Consider the following 19733-nt stretch of genomic DNA (forward strand, 5'->3'; position numbering starts at 1 on the left):
CACCGAGGAGGAAGCCCCCGGCGGGGCGGGATGGGGGCTGAGCCCTCTCTGCCCCTGACTGGGATTCGCGGGTGGGACGTTCCGGTGCCGCCGAGCCCCAGGAGCCGAACCCCCTGGTGCCCGGGTTGGTGCCCCCGCTGCCGGCAGGGACGGGCCGTCGTGCTGGAGATGTGCTGAGCCGTGCCTGTGCTGCGCCGTGCCCGTGCCGTACCCGCCCCCGGGCGCGCCTCCTCGGCGGCGCGGGAGGAGGCGGCGCGGAGCATCGGCGGCACCCGGGCGGGGATGGCGGCTCCGGGAGCGCTGGAGCCGGCGGCCGGCAGCGTGCCGGGCACCAAGGTGGAGCTCACCGTGTCCTGCCGGTGAGCCGGGAGCCGGGCGAGGGAGCGGGAGGGCGGCGGCTAGTCTGTGGGCATGGGTGGGTGCGAAACGCACCGGGATGCGCTGCGGGGCTGGTCATTGCGTCCCGCTGCCCGCCGCTCAGCCCCTGGCTCGAGGCGTTGCGAGCTGCGCGTCCTCCTCTCTCCCCGGGTAGCTCTCGGTGCCAGGGCGTATGCCCTGCGTCCCTCTGCCCTGCTGCTACCCGTCCCGTCCCCTTCCTAGGGTCCCATGGGATGCTGTCACCAGGCACGGCCGCGTGAAGCGACCCGATGCCCTCACCCGGGGCTGGGGCGCCGGGCGATGCTTGTGGGAGATGGGTGATGCCGGCAGGGCGCAGGGTGCCGGCGCTGGTGCGCGCAGCTGCCCAACTCGGCGAGCTCGGTGCAAGGCAACAGGACCGGGAACGGGGCAGCGGGATGGGGACTGCCGGAGCGGGACTGCTCTGTGCCCCAGCTTCTGGCCGGGGTCCGCCGGTCAAAGCGGCGGCGGCTGAGCCGGTCTAAATATAGCCCGCCGGAGGCACCGCCGCTTTCGGCCGGGGGTCCCGCTCGCAGGGACAGGCACCAGCGCCCTGCTGGCGGGCAGCGTCCCCGTGCCGTGGGTCCTGTGGCACGGAGCGCCCCGACCAGGGTGGGTATATCCAGCACATCCCCAAGCTATGCAAACCCCCCGGGCCGGACCGGGAGCTATCGTGCTCTCTCCCCGCGGCTGAGCCCAGGCCCCCGCTGCGAGCTTCCCGGACAAGCAGGCAGAGGGACTGTGGGGCCGCGGGGCCGGGCAGCTCTAGGCAGGGACCGGGTGTCACACCTGGAGACAACCCAGGGCAGGGATAGCCTTCGGCTTCGCAGCCCCAGGACCCAGCCCAGACCAGGGTGGGGTCTCTCCCCTGCTGCTGGGGCCAGGGGAGGTGGCTCAGCTCCGCAGCCCCCGGCCGTGCCCCAGCCCACCCTGTGCCGCCACCCCGGGGGTGCGGGAAGTATCCCCGCAGAGCCGGTAGCATCCCCCGGCACTTTCCGGTGTCACACCGCGCACAGGACGACGATCAATCCCTCTGCTGGTAGGTGTGTTGGGGGATGCCCACTGGCTGCTCAGCCCCTGCTCCAAGTGTCTCCTTTCTTCTCACTTCTGCACCCTGCCATTAGCCAAGCTCCCGCTGCCGGGGCGCGCCGGGCACTCAGCCGGAGCCGGCGGCACCGGGGAAGGTTTCATCCTGTAAATGGGTTCCCTGTCATGTTCAATCATCATCAGCGCTGGAGACGCTGCTCGCCGCTCGCCCTGCTGCCCCACCGAACCTTGCAGAGGGAGCCAGCGTGTTTCCTTGGGAGTGCAGATGCTTTTATCCATGGGTGCCAGTATGGCCTTCTGGCATGGTGCTGACCTGGGATCAGAGGGATGGACATGGGGACCCGTTGTTGGGTTAGGTGGGTGGCGCTCACTGTGGCTCACTCCTGGCTCTTCCCCCCAGGAACCTGCTGGACATGGACACCTTCTCCAAGTCCGACCCAGGTGGGTGGCGGAGCCGGGCAGGGGGCATGGCATGGCACAGAACACGGCACGGCAGCCTGGCTCTGCTCCTCTCTCCGCAGTGGTGGTCCTCTTTGTGCAGGTCTCGGGGAGCAGCGAGTGGAAGGAGGTGAGCGTGGCCCCCTCTCGCGGCTAATCCCCGGCTGGGTTAAACGGGCCCATATGGCCATCCGTGTCCACGCTAATGATCCCTCCCCGTCCACGCTAATGATCCGGCCCCGGCCCCGCCAGCAGCGCTAATCCCCCACCGGGATTAGCGCCGAGGCAGCTGCGATGGGGACGGGTCCTGGGGGGGGCCACCCTCACCCCTCTCCCTGCAGTTTGGACGCACCGAGGTGATCGACAACACCCTGAACCCCGACTTTGTCCGCAAGTTTGTCCTCGACTACTACTTCGAGGAGAAGCAAAACCTCCGCTTCGATGTGTGAGTAGGGTGGCTGGGAAGGGCTTGGTCCCACTGAGGGTGGAACAAAGCACACAGTAATAAATAAGGATAATAAATAAGAATACAGTGTCAAATAGCCTGGATGGGTGGGGAAGTGGGGCTGTGTACTGGAGCATTCCTGCAGGCACCAGCTCAAGGCTCTGCTCTCCCACATCAGCTACAACGTGGACTCCAAGAGCTGCTCTGCTTTAAAGCAGGTGAGCACAGCCTGTGCCGGGGGAACGCATAGGGACACCCCGGTGTGACGCCATGTGGGACACCCCGAGGCTGTGCCCTATGTGGGTGCGTTGAGGGGGGACGAGTGCCCCTTGGAAGGGCTCTAACCTGCTCTCCATCTCTCCGCGCCCCATGGGGATGGCAGAAGGTAGGTGCCTATCACACCAGCCCCTGCTCTGCCCTGGGAACCCAGCCCTCATGGGAGTGCCTGGTAGGGCAGGATGGGGCCAGGACACTCCATAGGGTTGGCTTTTGAGGGGTAGGATAGGTCTAGGGTGGCCCAAGGGGTCCAACCCAGGTCAGGGCATGTAGGGCAGTTTGAGAGGGGACACGGGATGGGTCCAGGGATGTGGGCTGGCCCTGGGGGCACAGAATGAGTGTAAGGCACATGGAGCAGGCACCTGGGGTTGTCCTGGGGATGCACGAGTCCTGGGCTGCAATGTGGCTCTTTGGGTCACCTGTAGGTTCAGAAAACTTGGGGTGGCCCAGAGTCAAGTTGGTGGCAGGTCCCATGGGTACATTGGGAGAGAAAGTGGTGGGTGTGTGTGGTGGGGGCCTGGGGCAACAGCCCTCCAGGGTCTCAGAGTGCTTTGCTTGGGGCACAGGACTTCCTGGGGCAGGCATTTGTGGCACTGGGAGAGGTGATTGGGTCCCAGCGGGGACGCCTGGAGAGACCCCTAACGTAAGTCACACCCTGTGGTAAGGTGAGGTGGAAGGATCTCACACTGTGTCTCCACCACCTGCCCCACTGGACCCCTCCCTGCATATCCTGTGCTGGGGATTCTGGTCATGCTGCCAAGCACCACCAGCTGTGGGACAGAAGCCCCTGAACCAACCTGACCTAACCTCTTGTTCCTGAACTGTCCTCCTTGTCCCCAAGCTGACTGTGTGCCTCTGGTTCCAGGGGTGTCCCAGGGAAGCGGTGTGGGACTATCCTGCTGCTGGCTGAGGAGCTGAGCAACTGCCGGGTGAGTACCTGTGTACCAGCTGCAGTGTGGAGAGGGCTGCATGGTCCGTCAGTACAGAAGCTGCTGGTGCCAGGGGTGAGGAGGCGGCAGGCAGTGACAGTCCCTGTCCTCAGGACATCGTCACAATGCAGCTGTGTGCCAACAAGCTGGATAAGAAGGACTTCTTTGGAAAATCTGATCCTTTCCTCGTCTTCTATCGTAGCAATGAGGATGGCACGTGAGCACAGGGACCCAGTGGGGCAGACAGGGTGCCAATGTCACCAGACAGCATGGTCCAACCCTGCCCTGTCCCCCCAGCTTTACTATCTGCCATAAGACAGAGGTGGTGAAGAACACACTCAACCCGGTGTGGCAGCCCTTCACCATCCCCGTGCGCGCCCTCTGCAATGGCGACTACGACCGGTACAGGAATGGGGATGGGGACAGGGGCAGCCATGGGACCAGAGCAGGGTATGAGCAGCTAGCTCTTTGTGGGCTTGGCCCCACAGTGGCAGGCAGCTCAGAACTGGGTCCCGATTGGATTTTTTTCTCTTTTGCAACCCAAATTACATAAAGGCATCCCCCTCCTTTCCAGGGCCCCCACCGTGACCCAAATTTCCTGCTCCCTCCTGGCAGAGCCGCAGGCTGGGCAGAGAGGGTGGCTCTGCTGGAACCTGGTGGGCAGGATGCTCACTGCCGATTGGGCTGTGGGGCTGGGTGTCCCCAAATCAGAGGCTGGAGGGGCTGTGCCAGCCTGGCTGGTGGCTCACCACTATGTGCCTTCACTTTCAGGACGGTGAAGATAGATGTGTACGACTGGGACCGGGATGGGAGGTGAGGGAAGGGACATCGGGGTGCTGCTGAAGCTTCCCAGGGCACCTCTCACCCAGGTGCCTGGTCGTACTGACCCTGTGTTCCTCCTGCAGCCACGACTTCATTGGGGAATTTGCCACCAGTTACCGGGAGCTCTCTCGAGCACAGAGTCAGTTCACAGTGTATGAGGTAGGGTGGTGGGTCAGGGTGAGGGCAGGGTATGCTCCATGCTGGGACTGACCCACCCCTGTGCCTGCAGGTGCTGAATCCCAGGAAGAAATGCAAGAAGAAGAAATACGTGAATTCTGGCACTGTGAGTGGGGCTGGGAAGTTCCTGGGTCTTCTGCCTTCCAGGGGCTGGTGCTGCTCCACTTGCTGTGTGTGCCAGGTTGGGGGGCTCCAGACCTGACCCCTGTGCCCACAGGTGACACTGCTCTCCTTCTCTGTTGAGTCTGAGTTCACCTTCGTTGACTACATACGGGGCGGGTGAGTGGGGGGCCGGGAGCCCCCCGGCTCCTCGAGATCTCCCATGGCTGAGGGTCTTGGGGCAAGTGGTGACAGTGAAGGTTCAGCCTGGGGATGTCAAGGGGGCAGTGGGGTTGGGAAAGTAGATGCAGAACAGTGGCATGGGGCTGTGGGGTGCTGGCTGGGAAAGGGGGGCCCAGGCAATCGGTCTGGGCGGGGGAAAACCACTATGGGGCTGGAAGATGGTATCCCTGTGCCATGGGGCCGGCAGCCTACCTCGCTCTCCCCCTAAAGGACACAGCTGAATTTCACTGTTGCCATTGACTTCACGGCCTCCAATGGTGAGTGCACCTGGTGTCTGGGGGGTCCCCATCACCGTGGGGCTGGCCATGGGGCAGGTGCAATGGGCACTGTGCTGCAGGGTTGCCATCACAGCCCACCTCGCTGCACTACGCGAGCCCTTACCAGCTGAGCGCCTATGCCCTGGCACTGAAGGCAGTGGGGGAAATCATCCAGGACTACGACAGTGACAAGCTCTTCCCTGCCTACGGCTTTGGTGCCAAAGTCCCACCTGACGGCAAGATCTCCCACCAGTTTCCTCTGGTGCGCCCTCCCTGTGGGGCAGGGCTGAGAGAGAATCCAGACCCCCTGGCTGTGGGGCAGAGATGGTCTTGGGGTGCCCACAGCAGTTTGGCGGGGAGGGGAAGCACCCTGGCCACATTCTGCCCCACCATCCCACAGCCTGGGGGACGCCAGGAGCTGTGGTCCTTCTCAAAGTGCCCATCTCTGTCCCCCAGAACAACAATGTGGAGAACCCCAGCTGTGCCGGCATTGAAGGCGTGCTGGAATCCTACCTCCAAAGCCTGCGCACCGTTCAGCTCTATGGTCCTACCAACTTTGCTCCCGTCATCAACCAGGTGGCTGGGTGAGCACTGGGGTGTTGTCCCCTTTGCCATCCCCAAATGCCATCTGTCCCACAGCACAATTGACTGCCCCCCACCAGTGGGGTGCTTGAGGGACCCCATCCCATTTCCCCATAGGACAGCCGCCCAGGTGACCGATGGCTCACAATACCACGTCCTCCTCATCATCACTGACGGTGTCATCTCTGACATGCTGCAGACCAAGGAAGCCATTGTCACTGTGAGTACACACCTTCGTTGCTTTGAGTTCACCTTACATGGGCATTATCCTGGCTGACGCCCTGCCTCTGCTCCACAGGCTTCCTCCCTGCCCATGTCCATCATCATCGTGGGAGTAGGTCCAGCTGAGTTTGAGGGTGAGTTGGGACTTGGGGACACCAGGGAAGAGGAATGGAAACATCGTCCCTTCCTCTGGGATGCCAAAGGCATCCAAAGGGCTGGTGTTTCTGTCCCCGGTGTTCACCCCACCGAGGCTTGGTGACACCAGCTGTCACCCCCAGCCATGGAGGAGCTGGATGGTGATGAGGTACGGTTGTCATCCCGGGGACGATATGCCGAGAGGGACATTGTACAGGTAACTCTGGCATTGAATCCTGACCCACCATAGGTGAGAGATGCTTAGTCCCCCTTGCTGAACCCCACAACAACAGAGATGTTTCCAACCTGACTGCAAACTTTTTGCCCTCAAAGTTTGTGCCATTTCGGGATTACGTGGACGACTCAGGAAACCAGGTGCTGAGCATGGCCCGCCTGGCCAAGGACGTGCTGGCTGAGATCCCCGAGCAGCTGCTCTCTTACATGAAGACCCGTGACATCAAGCCTCGTCGGGCAGATCCCGAGTAGCTCTTCCATGAGCCATGGGACAGGCTGGTGGGGCAAGGACATGTCACCTTTTTTCTTCCGGTGGCCAGGGCATTACCATGGAGTTGTGGCCCCATTTAGGGAGATAATCAGCTGCTATGGTTGGTCAAAACAGGGCTGGGACCCACTTCTGGCAGTGAGACCACAGGACTGGACATCCTCGGCCGCCCCTTCCTCCTGCCCGATGTCCAGCAGCAAGGCGGGACTGTCCCTCGGCCGCGGCAGAGCGGGCAGGGCCAGCGCCGGGGCGGGCACAGTGCGCGCCTGTGTGTGTCCCGGGAGAGCAGCCTGGCGTCGGCCCCAGGGGAAGGCCGACCCTGAGTGTCTGCCGGGGGTCTCAGCCCCGCTTGCTCCTTGGGGCAGCGGCCTCGCCCTGCTCCTGCCTGCGCCCCATTCCTGCCTGCGCCCTGCTCCTGCCTGTGCCCTCTCCTCCGCCTCTGCTAACCCGGGCTGGCCGGCCTGCCTCACGCCCTGCCCCACGGCCGGGGCTCCTGCCGCCGCGGGGGTTCCGGGGCGGAGGGCACGCGGGTCTCTACTGCGTTACCGACTGTAAATAAACTGCTCAGCCGGGTCTGCTGCCGTGCTGGGGAAGGGGAAGCGGGGAGACCAAGGGGGACGGGAGGATTGGTGGGACGGGGGAGGCCAGGGGGCCGAAGGTACCGGGGGGCGTGTAGCCGGGCCGGGGGGAACCGGGAGGACCTTGGAAATCGGGGTGACCTGGGGGACCGAGGCGTCCGGAGGGACCGGGAGGATCGACGGGGTGAGGGGGCCGAGGGGGGCCGGGTTGGGGCGGGGCCGGGCGGTGGCAGCGGGATCTGTGATTCGAGGTGGCAGATTCGCCACCGCCATCGCGGCGCGACACGGCCCGGCTCCGCCGCTCCCACGTGGCCTCCCCGCCCCGTCGTCGCCGCCGCCGGCGCCTTCCCCGTCCCCCCTCTCCTCGCTGCCGCCGCCGCCGCCGCCCGGTGCTGCTGCCCGGCGGTGCCGTGGCGAAAGTGCGGTTGCTAAGGGCGGCGCGGCGCTTTACCCAGCGGCCGCCCCGCGCCAGGCGCCGCCGCAGCTCCATTGTTGGGGCCGGCCTGGGCCCGCCGCCGCCGCCGCCGCCGCCGCCCATGGAGCCGCCCGCCCGCTGAGCGCGGCCCCGCGCCGGGGAGCGCCGCCGCAGGGAGGGAGCGGGCAGCGGGGAGCCAGGGCAGGGCGGCCGGGGCCCGGGGAGGGGGCGGCGGGGCGGGGGGCCCGGCCCGGCCCGGCCTCGGCCCCCCGCGGCCCCGCCATGGGCGTAGATTTCGACGTGAAGACCTTCTGCCACAACCTGCGGGCCACCAAGCCGCCCTACGAGTGTCCGGTGGGCACCTGCCGCAAGATCTACAAGAGCTACAGCGGGATCGAGTACCACCTGTACCACTATGACCACGACAACCCGCCCCTGCCCCAGCACACCCCCCTGCGCAAGCACAAGAAGAAGGGGCGCCAGGCCCGCGCCGCCAACAAGCAGTCGCCCAGCCCCTCCGAGACCTCGCAGTCGCCCGGCCGAGAGGTGATGACCTACGCCCAGGCCCAGCGCATGGTGGAGGTGGACCTGCATGGCCGCGTCCACCGCATCAGCATCTTCGATAATCTCGACGTGGTGTCGGAGGACGAGGATGTTCCCGAGGAGGTGCCCGAGAATGGGAGCAATAAGGAGAACACGGAGACGCAGAGCGTCCCGCCCAAATCTGGGAAGCACAAGAACAAGGAGAAGCGCAAGGACTCCAACCACCATCACCACAACGCCTCGGCCAGCGCTACCCCCAAGCTGCCCGAGGTGGTGTACCGAGAGCTGGAGCAGGACACCCCTGACGCCCCTCCTCGTCCCACCTCGTACTACAGGTATTGTCCATGGCTGGGTACACGGAGACTCCTAGGTTCATGCCCTAGGTTTACAGGTGGAATTGGCCTCACTCTGTTCGAGTGGCTTACCCCATGGCTCCTGGAAGTGGCCTCTCTCTGGCTCTCTGAGGTCTCACAGAACTGTCTGTTCCATAGCTTCAGGCTTCTGGGGCTCTGCCTGGTGTCACATCACAGTTCTGTGGGGTCTGTGCATCTACAGAGCTCTCAGTTGCTGCTTAGGTCTTTGCTAGCAGTTTGATTGCTGTGCTCTTTCCGTGGTGGAACAGCACAAAAAAATGAAACAAAACCCAAATGTGTCCTTTTGCCTCTCATTCTGTTCTTTGGAGGTATGCTGCAATGTTTGCAGAGCCCTTCAGCATCAAGGTGTACCTGTAGGATCTGTTTTTGGGCATAATTCTTAATTGTTATCCTACAGTACTCTGTGAGAGATTTGGTGGATGCAGTGGCCCTAGTTAATACCTCAAGCAGGAATTAACAAGCCCTCTAACCAGAACTAATGAAACAGGGGCCTCCATGTGTGGTTATCATGTCTTGGTCATGAGGCTGCTGCCTCCAGAGCACTGGCACTTGCTGGGTGGCACATGCTGGCCCCCTCCTTGCACTGATGAGTCTCCAAGGCCTGACTTTGCTCCTTAGACCAGTGTTGTTTTGTCTCCAAGATGCTGTTGTGCTGCTGTGCTAGTCAGGGTACAGAAGCACCTCCTACTTCTGCACATTCCTGCCTTGTTCATGTTTCTTTATTTTGACTTATGGCTCAGCTGTAGCATTTGAACATTCCCTAAGTCACAGACAAATCCTGGAGTTGGGGCTCAGCAGATCCAACGGTGTTGAACATGCCCTTAATTTCCCATGCTGTCCTTCCAGGTACATTGAGAAGTCGGCAGAGGAGCTGGATGAGGAGGTGGAGTATGACATGGATGAGGAGGATTACATCTGGCTGGACATCATGAATGAGAGGCGGAAGAACGAAGGCGTGAGTCCTATTCCCCAGGAGATCTTTGAGTACCTGATGGACCGGCTAGAGAAGGAGTCCTACTTTGAGAGCCACAACAAGGGGGACCCGAACGCCTTGGTGGATGAGGATGCCGTCTGCTGCATCTGCAACGACGGGGAGTGTCAGAATAGCAACGTCATCCTCTTCTGCGACATGTGCAACCTGGCTGTGCACCAGGAGTGCTATGGGGTGCCCTACATCCCTGAGGGACAGTGGCTCTGCAGACGGTGCCTGCAGTCACCCTCACGCGCTGTGGACTGCGCCCTCTGCCCAAACAAGGGAGGGGCCTTCAAGCAGACGGACGATGGGCGCTGGGCACATGTGGTCTGTGCCCTCTGGATCCCGGAGGTGTGCTTTGCCAACACCGTCTTCCTGGAGCCCATCGACAGCATCGAGCATATCCCACCCGCACGTTGGAAGCTGACCTGTTACATTTGCAAGCAGCGTGGCTCTGGGGCTTGCATCCAGTGTCACAAAGCCAACTGCTACACTGCCTTCCACGTCACCTGCGCCCAGCAGGCCGGGCTGTACATGAAGATGGAGCCCGTCCGGGAGACAGGCGCCAACGGTACCTCCTTCAGTGTGCGCAAAACTGCCTACTGCGACATCCACACACCGCCAGGTTCCGTGCGCAGGCTTCCCGCCCTCTCCCACAGTGAAGGGGAGGAGGAGGATGAGGAGGAAGAGGAGGAGGGGAAGGGCTGGAGTTCTGAGAAAGTCAAAAAAGCAAAGGCCAAATCTAGGATCAAGATGAAGAAGGCGCGGAAGATCCTGGCGGAGAAACGAGCTGCAGCGCCCGTGGTTTCTGTGCCCTGCATCCCCCCCCACAGGTATGACCTGCCGTCCTCCATGGACTGGGGAGAAATTTCTCCTTTCCTCTGTGCTTTGTGTCCTGCTTTCCATGTAGGCATTATCCTATTCCTTAGCTTTTTGCACAGGTACTTCTCACTTTGTTGCTGCAGAGGGCTGTAGTGGTTTCCTCTGGGAGTCCTGCAGAGAGGCAGAGCCATGCACTGCTCCGCAGAGGTGTCTGGGCCCTCGGCAGGGCAGGAAATAGCTGCTGTTAGTTTAACAGTAGAGAATGAACTTGGCCGGATGTGTCAGGGAACAGCTGGAGGTTCCCAGCACTCCTTTCCTGTTGTGCTGACCTCAGGCACTGGAGTAAAAGAGGCGGGGAGGAGGGAACTCCTTTCTGCCGAGGTCTGTTTTCTCCTGAGAATGTGTCAGGCAAAAGACAGAAGTGTGGGAGTCATTCAGGCCTGGGAAATGGGCTAATCCTGGGGTTATTTTGGCTCTGGAGCAGAGAGGTCTGGGGTCGGGATCCCTGTGCTTTGCTGAGCAGAGCTCATCCATCCCTGCAACCACGTACTCCTTGCTGTGTTTCCTCAGTGCTCTCTGCCAGGCACAGCAGCAGCAGCTCCTTCTCGGCGCTGCCTGTTGGAGTAGGGCCGGGCAGCCACGGGTGCTGAAAGCTGTCTGTGAGGAGGGCTGGCTGGAGAGCACCAGGACTCCTGCCTGCCAAAGAACACGGCGGTCCTAAGGCTGACTACCCACATGAGGCCTTGCTAGCGGTTGTGTTTCTGTCACATTCCAAACCTGTGGTTTCATGGGAAGGTGCAAACACCCTGTAGTTACAGTTGCAACTGCTTTGTGCCTTGTTAGATTGTTGCGCTGGCGTGCAAATCCCAAAACAAGAGTATCTAGGAGCCTTGCCAGAATTTGTCAGTGTAGTTTATAACTCTGGATGTCCTCAGCGGCATGTAAAAGCACATAAGGGCATCCTAGGATGTTTTTGGATGTCATTGTCACCCTGCAGCAGGTGACACCCAGTTGTAGCACAGGTTGGGCATGGAAGCATTTGCCTTTGTGGTGGTGAGCCACCAATCCTGAGCTGCTGAGCTCTCCTCCATCCTGTGGCAGTAGCTGTACTGGGGCTGTGACCATAGGACACTGTCAAAACCCTCAGACTCACAAGACCTATCTCCTGTGCAGTTGGAAAGGAGCACATGGAAGCCATGGGCTATGCTCTCTGGGCAGCATTCTGGTGACTTGGGGAGGCAGGTCTGCCACAAGGCTGCTGGCTTTTTGCCATGGTCTGCTTGTGTCCCAGATTTATGTTTTTGCTCACTCAGGGCTTGCTCCATAGCAAGAACCTCTTTTCTTATGTGTGGACATGTTGGCAGGCAGTTTGTATGGTCTTGCTGCTATCACACTCACAGCGAAACCCACACTGAGCTAGAAGCTGTTAACCTCTCCCCAGGCCTTCCTGTTGGGATTAATTATTCTTCAGGGGCTGTTGCCAGAATGCCACATGTCTTCGTGTGGGAGCTGTGCTTGGCCAGTGATGGCATGTGAGGCTGCTGTCCCCAGTCTCTTCAGCTGAGGCTGATGCAGGTTGGGTCGTCCCCTGGGAAGAGCTGTCCCTGGGAGGTAGGGAGATGCTGAGGGTTCATCCCTTTGTCTCTCTACTGGCAGAGCATCTCTGTCCAACTCTGCTGAATGAGGCTGTCCGAGCCCCTCTAGACTATCTGCTGTTATAGGAAGTAAGCAATCCCTTTTGTGGTGTTTTGGGCTGTTTAGCATAGTCTTGGATGGGATCTCTGTTGTACTCCTGCCTCCTGCTCCCTCCTCGTGTTTTGCCAGGCTTTGAATTTCTCTGGTAACATTTGGCCAGACCCCCGTGTCACAGCAAGTGCCCCTCAGCCAGGTAAATAATGATTTTGGGATAGTAGCAGCATTACACTCGTGGTCTTAGGGACCATGGGAGCTGTTAAAAGTCAAGCCCCCAGTGTGGCTGTCTTGCACCCCAGCCTGCCCCAGGCTTTGCTCAAAAGTTGACAGGAAGTAGAAAGGAAAAATGTGTTATGGAGAGTCATTTTTCCTAGCATCTTCTGTTGTGCCTTCCCTGTGTGACTTGGTGTTACAGAAGGTCCTGCCGCGGAAAAGGATGTTCTCTGCGTGAGGAGCTTCTCAGCTGCCCTTGGGTGGCCTTGCTGCTACATGCCCCTCGCTAGGGCTTCTGCAGCAGCCAGGCTTGTCTCATTGATGGACTATGTGGTTCCTCTTCTTTCCTCAGGCTCAGTAAGATTACAAACCGTTTGACCATCCAGAGGAAGAGCCAGTTCATGCAGAGGCTGCACAGCTACTGGACTCTGAAGAGACAGTCCCGCAATGGTGTCCCCCTGCTCCGCCGCCTGCAGACACACTTGCAGTCACAGAGAAACTGCGACCAGGTAAGGGCTGCTTGTGGGGGAGCTCAGGGAACCCTGGCTGTGTGCGTGCTTCCTGCGCCTTTGGAGCTGTGGGCTCGGAGCCTTTGCTGCATGCAATGCCTGCAGCTGCAGAAGGAGGGTCAGGGGTATGAGCTTTCAGATGAGGAAAGGGCAGCCCCAGCTGCTTTTGCTGCTTCACCTTCTCCGCTCTCAGTGTTCAGAGAATTGCCAGGGAGTGATGCCTCTGGCAGCCTGCCACAAGAAGGGAATCCTGCCGTCTCAAGCTGCCACGCTGTAGGTAGTTTCTTTCTTGTGCCTACATTTAGCCAGTGGTGATGGCAAACCTATCAGAATTGCCTCTAGTATGAGGCTGCTGTGTCAGGCAGTGTTGAGAGAGTTGGCCAGAGATCTCCAGAAACAGTCTGGAATGAACCAAGGCCTCGCTTCCAGTTTCTGATACTGCTCCAGGAGTGCTCCTTCCAGGTGCTGCTTCCAGCCAATAGTCAGCACTTCACAGATGTGAAGTCTGGTGCCAGAGAGGAAGATTTTTCTTCTAGCTCCCCATCTGAGCTGTAAATCTTCCTTTCTGAGCCTTTTGATGACTGACTGAGCAGGAGTTTCTCCTGCCTTTGTCCGCTCCTAATATTTTTGCTGGAGAAGGATTGAGACTGCTTCTGCTCTGTTTTGGCTATGGCAGGATAAAAGCTTTAAATTTTTTGGTGCTCCAGAAATGAAAGCAACCAGAGCTGTGTTCCCTTTTTAACCTGTTGCACTCTGTCGGAGCTGTGAGCAGCAGCACAGACCTTTTGGGCAGCTGCAGGCAGTCAGTCAGTCATGTTAGGAAGAGTGTTTCCATAGGCTCAGGATGTGCACCTCCTGACATCCTAAGGGCTTGGTGACCAAGGAGCAGGTATTTAGCTCTCGCCAGATGTGAGACTGGTTCTGAATCACCTGCTTAGGGTGTAAGAAAGGAGCTGTGACCTTTGCTGCACCAGTGGGTCAGGCATGCTGGTTCCCTTTGCCAGGGAAGAGCCCCAGCACACAGTCAGGAAGGTGGAGATGGGAGCACATCTTTTATCAGCTCACGGTCTCTGATGTTCCTACAGAGAGACACTGAGGATAAGAACTGGGCCCTGAAGGAACAGCTGAAGTCATGGCAGCGCCTGCGCCATGACCTCGAGCGTGCGCGCTTGCTGGTGGAACTGATACGCAAGCGGGAGAAGCTCAAGAGAGAGACGGTAACGATTGCCCCTCCTTGGGGAGCCGCTGGGGTGGGCATCAGCAGGGGCTCCTTAGGGTGCTGTAGGTGTGCCAGGCTCTGCTCTGATGGCTCCCAGCAAAAATGGCTGCTCTGCAAGGCACAGGTGGGACGCACAGGTGCTGGAGCCGATGTTACACCTCTGCTCCCCAGAAGTGGGGGTGAGGGGCGGTCCCTACCCCACAGCAAGCAGAGGAGGAGGGTTGCTGTCCTGCAGGGCTGCACTGCTGCTCCCTGGGGACAGTCTCTACTGCCTGGCTGGGGCCAGGGGCTCAGCCCCGCTCTGTTCCTTTGTTTCAGATCAAAGTGCAGCAGGTGGCACTGGAAATGCAGCTGACCCCCTTCCTCATCCTCCTCCGCAAGACGCTTGAGCAGCTGCAGGAGAAAGACACGGGCAACATCTTCAGTGAGCCGGTCCCTCTGTCTGAGGTAACAGAAATCTACGAAGTAAGAACCCCTTCCCCAGATTTCTACTTCACTCAAACCTGTCCCTTGCTCATGCCAAGGGCTGCCCAGGGTATGCTTTGGTCCAGAAGATCCCTGAGCAGCCTGGTGTTGGCTCATGCATCCCAGCACCACTGCCTCACCCCAGAGGGGTGTGCAGCAGTGCCCCTCCTGGGTGAGCTGAATGCGCAACAGCTGAGCTGGTGACAGCTGGGACACAGCACTTGGCTCTTCCTCTGCGTGTGTTACTGGTGACACTCCAGGGTCTGTAAGCAGTTGGGGATTCCCACTGGGAAAGGCAAAGTGCCAGCCCTTAGCAGTTGGCATGCTCTTACCTGTCCTCTTGTGAAGGCCTCTGCTAGATGACTGGGCACAGCACAGAGATGGGTTTGACCCTTTACTGTCACTGCTGCGGGCAGGGTAGATAATTCCTGAGACTGTCACTGAGACCCCGCCTGGGAACATGGCGAAAGTCCATTTGGTCTCTGCAAGGTTCTGGCAGCACGTCAGCATGGAGGCATCTTAGCAGATGGGGAGGAAGGCTGCACCATCTCACCTGCAGCCAGTGCTGCCACCTGGATGGCTCTGTTTTACCCTTCTGCACTCACCCTCACCCCTGGGGCTGCACTTGCAGCTCCCTCTCCAGGGAATAACATTTATCATTATGGATCCCAGCTGCCTGCAGGCAGGAGTTGAGGACAGGATGCTGGCATGTGTGCTGGAGCCATAAAAATGCTTTGGAGTGCATATCCGCTCTAACAGGTTGAGCACAGCACATGGGCTTCCTAGTCCGGAGGCGTTGCTGTTCCTCAAGCTGCAAAAGCAGACGGCATCCCCCGATGTGCATTTGGGCAGAGCACAGGGAGTGATACCTGATTCCTCTAACAACTGTTTTCTTGGAGCAGGTACTGCTAACTGTGGCTCCTGGGCTCTTAACTCTGGCTCTTTCCTCATGCAGGTCCCAGACTACCTGGATCACATCAAGAAGCCAATGGATTTTCAGACAATGAAACAAAATCTAGAAGCCTATCGCTATCTGAATTTCGATGACTTTGAGGAGGATTTTAACCTGATTATTAACAACTGTCTGAAATACAATGCCAAAGACACGATCTTCTACCGGGCAGCCATCCGTCTGCGGGAGCAGGGAGGTGCTGTGCTCCGGCAGGCTCGCCGTCAGGCAGAGAAGATGGGCATTGACTTCGAGACAGGCATGCACTTCCCTCACTGTGTAACAGTGGAAGAGGCTCAGATCCAAGACATTGAGGACGGTGGGTACTTGTTCCCTGTCCTGGGGTATGAGGGCTATCCAGGAAAAGCCTGGGCAGCATCAAGGCACCCAAGAGTCTGAGCTGCCTCTTCTGGGAGATTAAGTCGAATTCTGGGTTGTGTGTCCCCACTGCCTGGAGAGCTGGTGATTTTGCTAGCCACATACTTACCAGCCCCATTAGGTTGGTTCTAGGCAGTGTGTCCTTTCTTTCCTGTTGCATCCTTGTTCCAGACAATGTGAACCCTGGTATTCTCCACACTGCTTATCAGCCTGCTTTACCCAGTAATCCCAACTAGCTGACTTCCCACAGGGCTCCTTCTCTTGGTCTTTTAGGGTAACTTTCCTGAAGGGTTCACAGGTGTTTGGTGCCATGTCAGCTCCTTCTCCCCTGCAGGGAACCTGGATTGCCTCATCCCCTTTCAGGTAGAGGAGCGCCAATGAGTTCCTAATTTCTTTCATCCATCTTCTCCTCTTTGTTTCCCCAGAAGATGTGCGGCTGCTGCTCTCAGAGAATCAGAAGCACCTGCCCTTGGAGGAGCAGCTTAAGATCCTGCTGGAACGGCTGGACGAGGTCAACGCTGGCAAGCAGAGCATTGGACGGTCCCGCCGGGCCAAGATGATCAAGAAGGAGATCACAGTCCTACGGCGGAAGCTCGCACACCCACGGGACCTGGGCCGGGATGGGCTGGAGCGGCACAGCTCCTCTGCCAGGGGAGTCCTGCAATCCCACAACCCCTGCGAGAAGGACCTGCAGACAGACAGTGCTGCAGAGGAGAGCAGCAGCCAGGAGACTGGCAAAGGTAATGCTCCCTCCAGAGCTGCCAGTCTGGGGAGCCATGGAGAGCCGCCTCTGGACAGGCCTGTCTGGGGAGAGTCTGCCCTGGCAGGTGCCTCCTGAGGCAGGATGACTGTGTGGGCAGCTCCCCACACACACCTTGCTCTTTACTCCTCCATGGGAATGAGACAGGTGGCCGCCTGTGGGACAAGAGTCCCTTATCCCACATCCCCCTGCAGGGACTCCTCGTTTCCTGTAGTGCCTCCCTTAGGGGCGGGTGCTGAGTATGATGTCTGTGCCTCCCCAGGCTCCTTCCCAGTGTGCTCACTGGATAGTTTGTAGTGAGCTGTGCCAGCCAAGCAGGGGGGGATTGGATGAAGGAGGCCATGTCCTGTATCTGGAACAGCCACAGCCTGGTGTGTGTTTGCCCCTGGGGAGGGTTGGCAGGTTGCTGGTGTTCACAGCTGTGGTCAGAACTCACCTGGTGAATTCATCTCCTTGTCAGTCGAGGAACTGGATGCTGTTCCAGAGACTAACAGTTCCAGCTTTGTGATATGGGGCATGAGGTGGATTGTTTCCTCCTTACAGAACCTGCCAACTTGGCCATGTTTCTTGGGTTTCTAGGGGCATTATGGAACAGTGTCCCTTTCTGCCAGAGGGCATGGGAGGGAGTTGCAGCAGCAGCAACTGAGCTCCAAATGCTCTCCCAGGGCTGAGAATCAAACAGGTCTGCTGCCAGCTCTCTGGATGGAGATGCTGAGCTGGGCTCTGTGGGGAGCACAGCAAAAGCTCCAGACAGAACTACCCTGTGTCACTGGGGGTTTGCCACCGCTGCATCCCAGTCCTGTTCCCTAATCACTGGGAAAAGCATGTTCTTCTGCAGTGGGGGAGGATCTTCTGAGATAATGTTCCCCAGAAATGAAACTGTTTCATGACACCACTGCCATGCAGTCCCTGCCATCAGGGCTGCAGCTGACACCTTCTCCCTCTTCCAGGTCTGGGTCCCAATTCTTCGTCTACCCCAGCACATGAAGTTGGCAGGAGGACCTCTGTGCTCTTCTCCAAGAAGAACCCTAAAACTGCAGGCCCTCCAAAACGTCCAGGACGCCCCCCAAAGAATCGAGACAGCCAGATCACTCCTGGGCATGGGAGCAGCCCCATTGGGCCCCCCCAGCTGCCAATAATGGGGTCCTCCCAGCGGCAGAGGAAGCGAGGGCGTAGCCCGCGCCCCAGCTCCAGTTCAGACAGTGACAGTGACAAGTCCACAGAGGACACTACCATGGGTGGGTGCGGCTGGGCAGCTGTGGCCCCACGGGCAGCAGGTGGCAGGCTCTGGTGCAGTGGTAATGCTCTTTGTTGGGGTGTTTTTCAGACCTGCCAGCCAACGGTTTCAGCAGCGGGAACCAGCCCGTGAAGAAGAGCTTCCTGGTGTACCGCAATGACTGCAATCTTCCCCGGAGCAGCTCCGACTCGGAGTCCAGCAGCAGCAGCAGCAGCAGCGCTGCCTCAGACCGCACCAGGTACTGCCCCTGGCTCAGCTCTGCTGACAGCGGTGCTGCCCAGAGTGGCAGTGGGCAGCTCTCACCCTTGAGTTTCTGGATGAGCACCCTGTTTGGTGGCCCCCATCTTGTTCGTCCTGCAGCTCAGCTGCTAATCCCTAGAAGTCTGTGGGGTTTGTGCCTTTTTTAATGTAAAAGCTGAAGGTGCAAGTGCAGTAAAGGGCTGCACACTAGGAAGCATGAACTAGGGAATTCCATATTGGCACAGTGGCTGGTCTGTCATTGGCCCTTCCAGCAGCCAGCACCAGCAGGTTCCTGCCTGTGCCTCTAATTCGGATCAGGGCACATCTTCTGGACCTCCCAGGTGGAACTGGGTGAGGGTCTGGCTTCCACCCTGTCAGAAGCATCATCCCACCTTTCTGCCTGGCACCCCTGCCAAGTCCTCCCTGGTGCCAAGGCTGGCAGTTGGAGGCCACAAGCCCTGGTGTCCCACCATCCTGGCCTCTGGAAAAGAGTTTCTGAAAGTTTAACATGACTCCTACTCATGGCTCTGCTCCCTGTCTCTGCAGCACAACACCCTCCAAGCAGGGCAGAGGGAAACCCTCCTTCTCCCGAGTGAACTTCCCAGAGGACAGCAGTGAGGACACATCAGGGACGGAGAACGAGTCCTACTCCGTGGGCACGGGACGAGGTGTGGGGCACGGCAGTAAGTACTGTAGCTGCACAGCGATGTGCCTGGCTGGCACCATCACCTGGGGCACACAGCTGACGCCCTTCTCTTCCTGTACAGTGGTTCGTAAGGGCATGGGGCGTGGTGCGGGGTGGCTGTCTGAGGATGAGGATTCTTCCCTGGATGCCCTGGACCTGGTGTGGGCTAAGTGCCGGGGTTACCCCTCCTACCCGGCATTGGTGAGTACCGCCTGTCATCGGGGCCTCTGAAATCCATGTCCCCTCCCTGCAGACTGGCTCTTGGGGTTGCCTGTTCTCCTCTCAGCCCTCCCCTGCTCTTTTTGCAGATCATTGACCCCAAGATGCCGCGGGAAGGCATGTTCCACCATGGCGTCCCCATCCCCGTGCCCCCCTTGGAGGTGCTGAAGCTGGGGGAGCAGATGACTCAGGAAGCACGCGAGCACCTCTACCTTGTCCTCTTCTTTGACAACAAGCGCACTTGGTAAGGCCAGGGCACCAAGGGCTTTGCGGGGGGGTCCCCAGAGACGATTGTAACCCTCAAACGAGGTGGCCCCCTGCTCTCTGCAGGCAGTGGTTGCCCCGGACGAAGCTGGTGCCTCTGGGGGTGAACCAAGACCTGGACAAAGAGAAGATGCTGGAGGGCCGCAAGTCCAACATCCGCAAGTCGGTGCAGATCGCCTACCACCGCGCCATGCAGCACCGCAACAAGGTGCAGGGCGAGCAGAGCAGCGACTCCAGCGAGAGCGACTGACCCGGTGCCACCGGCCGCTCCCCCACCGAATCTCAGGGCAAACGGGGCTCGGTGACCCCCACCCCGTGCAGCTGGCCTGCACCCAAGGGGGGCCGGGGGACCGGGAGGGGTGGGGCCGGTCCCCCCGTGCCCCCCCCACTCTCCCATTCCCGGTGCCCGCTCCCCCCAGCCCGCCGCTCCCCGGGATGCTGTTCTGGCCGCCGCCGTGCCCCAGGGCGGCCCCCCGCGCCCCGCACCCCCGTGCTGCCCCCCCACCCCTGGGCCCAGCCCCTGGGCGGCCCCGCGCTCGGACGTTGTTTGTATTTATTTTGAAGGAAGAAAAATCTATTGATTCTTAGAAAATAAACCTCCGCTGCGGAGCCGCGGCCGCTGCGGGCG

At 59.7% G+C, this 19733-nt stretch overlaps 2 protein-coding genes across 8 annotated transcripts; both read left to right on the plus strand.

Moving 5' to 3' along the window:
* Positions 1-189: 189 nt before the first annotated feature.
* On the plus strand, positions 190-7136 carry CPNE9 (copine family member 9). The gene is made up of 21 exons (XM_066195828.1): positions 190-359; positions 1844-1884; positions 1965-2011; positions 2223-2326; positions 2505-2544; positions 2709-2711; positions 3169-3245; positions 3468-3531; positions 3645-3748; positions 3829-3933; positions 4303-4344; positions 4437-4512; positions 4583-4636; positions 4748-4809; positions 5083-5129; positions 5210-5391; positions 5586-5713; positions 5829-5931; positions 6010-6067; positions 6212-6285; positions 6402-7136. Exons 1-21 carry the CDS (start codon positions 283-285, stop codon positions 6552-6554), a joined length of 1641 nt encoding a protein of 546 aa, XP_066051925.1. The 5' UTR covers positions 190-282; the 3' UTR covers positions 6555-7136.
* A 483-nt stretch (positions 7137-7619) lies between these two features.
* BRPF1 (bromodomain and PHD finger containing 1) lies at positions 7620-19702 on the plus strand. Of its 7 annotated transcripts, none has more exons than XM_066195872.1 (13): positions 7620-8441; positions 9327-10286; positions 12533-12689; positions 13775-13906; positions 14227-14373; positions 15329-15641; positions 16126-16440; positions 17411-17698; positions 17788-17935; positions 18484-18605; positions 18705-18823; positions 18931-19085; positions 19172-19702. In XM_066195872.1, exons 1-13 carry the CDS (start codon positions 7846-7848, stop codon positions 19353-19355), a joined length of 3636 nt encoding a protein of 1211 aa, XP_066051969.1. In that variant the 5' UTR covers positions 7620-7845; the 3' UTR covers positions 19356-19702. The 7 variants fall into 7 exon arrangements, with proteins under 7 accessions (XP_066051969.1, XP_066051965.1, XP_066051966.1 ...); XM_066195870.1 differs by having other exon boundaries at positions 7621-8441; positions 18484-18620; XM_066195871.1 differs by having other exon boundaries at positions 7621-8441; positions 16129-16440; positions 18484-18620.
* Positions 19703-19733: the final 31 nt, after the last annotated feature.

The sequence above is a fragment of the Chamaea fasciata genome, unplaced genomic scaffold (genome assembly GCF_029207755.1).
Source record: "Chamaea fasciata isolate MVZ Bird 193981 ecotype frontalis unplaced genomic scaffold, bChaFas1.0.hap1 SCAF_13, whole genome shotgun sequence".
Lineage (NCBI taxonomy): Eukaryota > Metazoa > Chordata > Aves > Passeriformes > Sylviidae > Chamaea > Chamaea fasciata.

What these genes read in the sequence shown, in the direction of transcription:
- CPNE9 (XM_066195828.1), top strand. Translation starts at nt 283, where the DNA reads ATGGCGGCTCCGGGAGCGCTGGAGCCGGCGGCCGGCAGCGTGCCGGGC. An exon ending in GGAGCAGCGAGTGGAAGGAG is followed by an intron (nt 2,012 to 2,222) that starts GTGAGCGTGGCC and finishes CTCTCCCTGCAG; the next exon opens with TTTGGACGCACCGAGGTGAT. An exon ending in CCGAGAGGGACATTGTACAG is followed by an intron (nt 6,286 to 6,401) that starts GTAACTCTGGCA and finishes TTGCCCTCAAAG; the next exon opens with TTTGTGCCATTTCGGGATTA.
- BRPF1 (XM_066195868.1), top strand. Translation starts at nt 7,846, where the DNA reads ATGGGCGTAGATTTCGACGTGAAGACCTTCTGCCACAACCTGCGGGCC. An exon ending in CACAGAGAAACTGCGACCAG is followed by an intron (nt 12,690 to 13,774) that starts GTAAGGGCTGCT and finishes ATGTTCCTACAG; the next exon opens with AGAGACACTGAGGATAAGAA. An exon ending in AGAAGCTCAAGAGAGAGACG is followed by an intron (nt 13,907 to 14,226) that starts GTAACGATTGCC and finishes CCTTTGTTTCAG; the next exon opens with ATCAAAGTGCAGCAGGTGGC.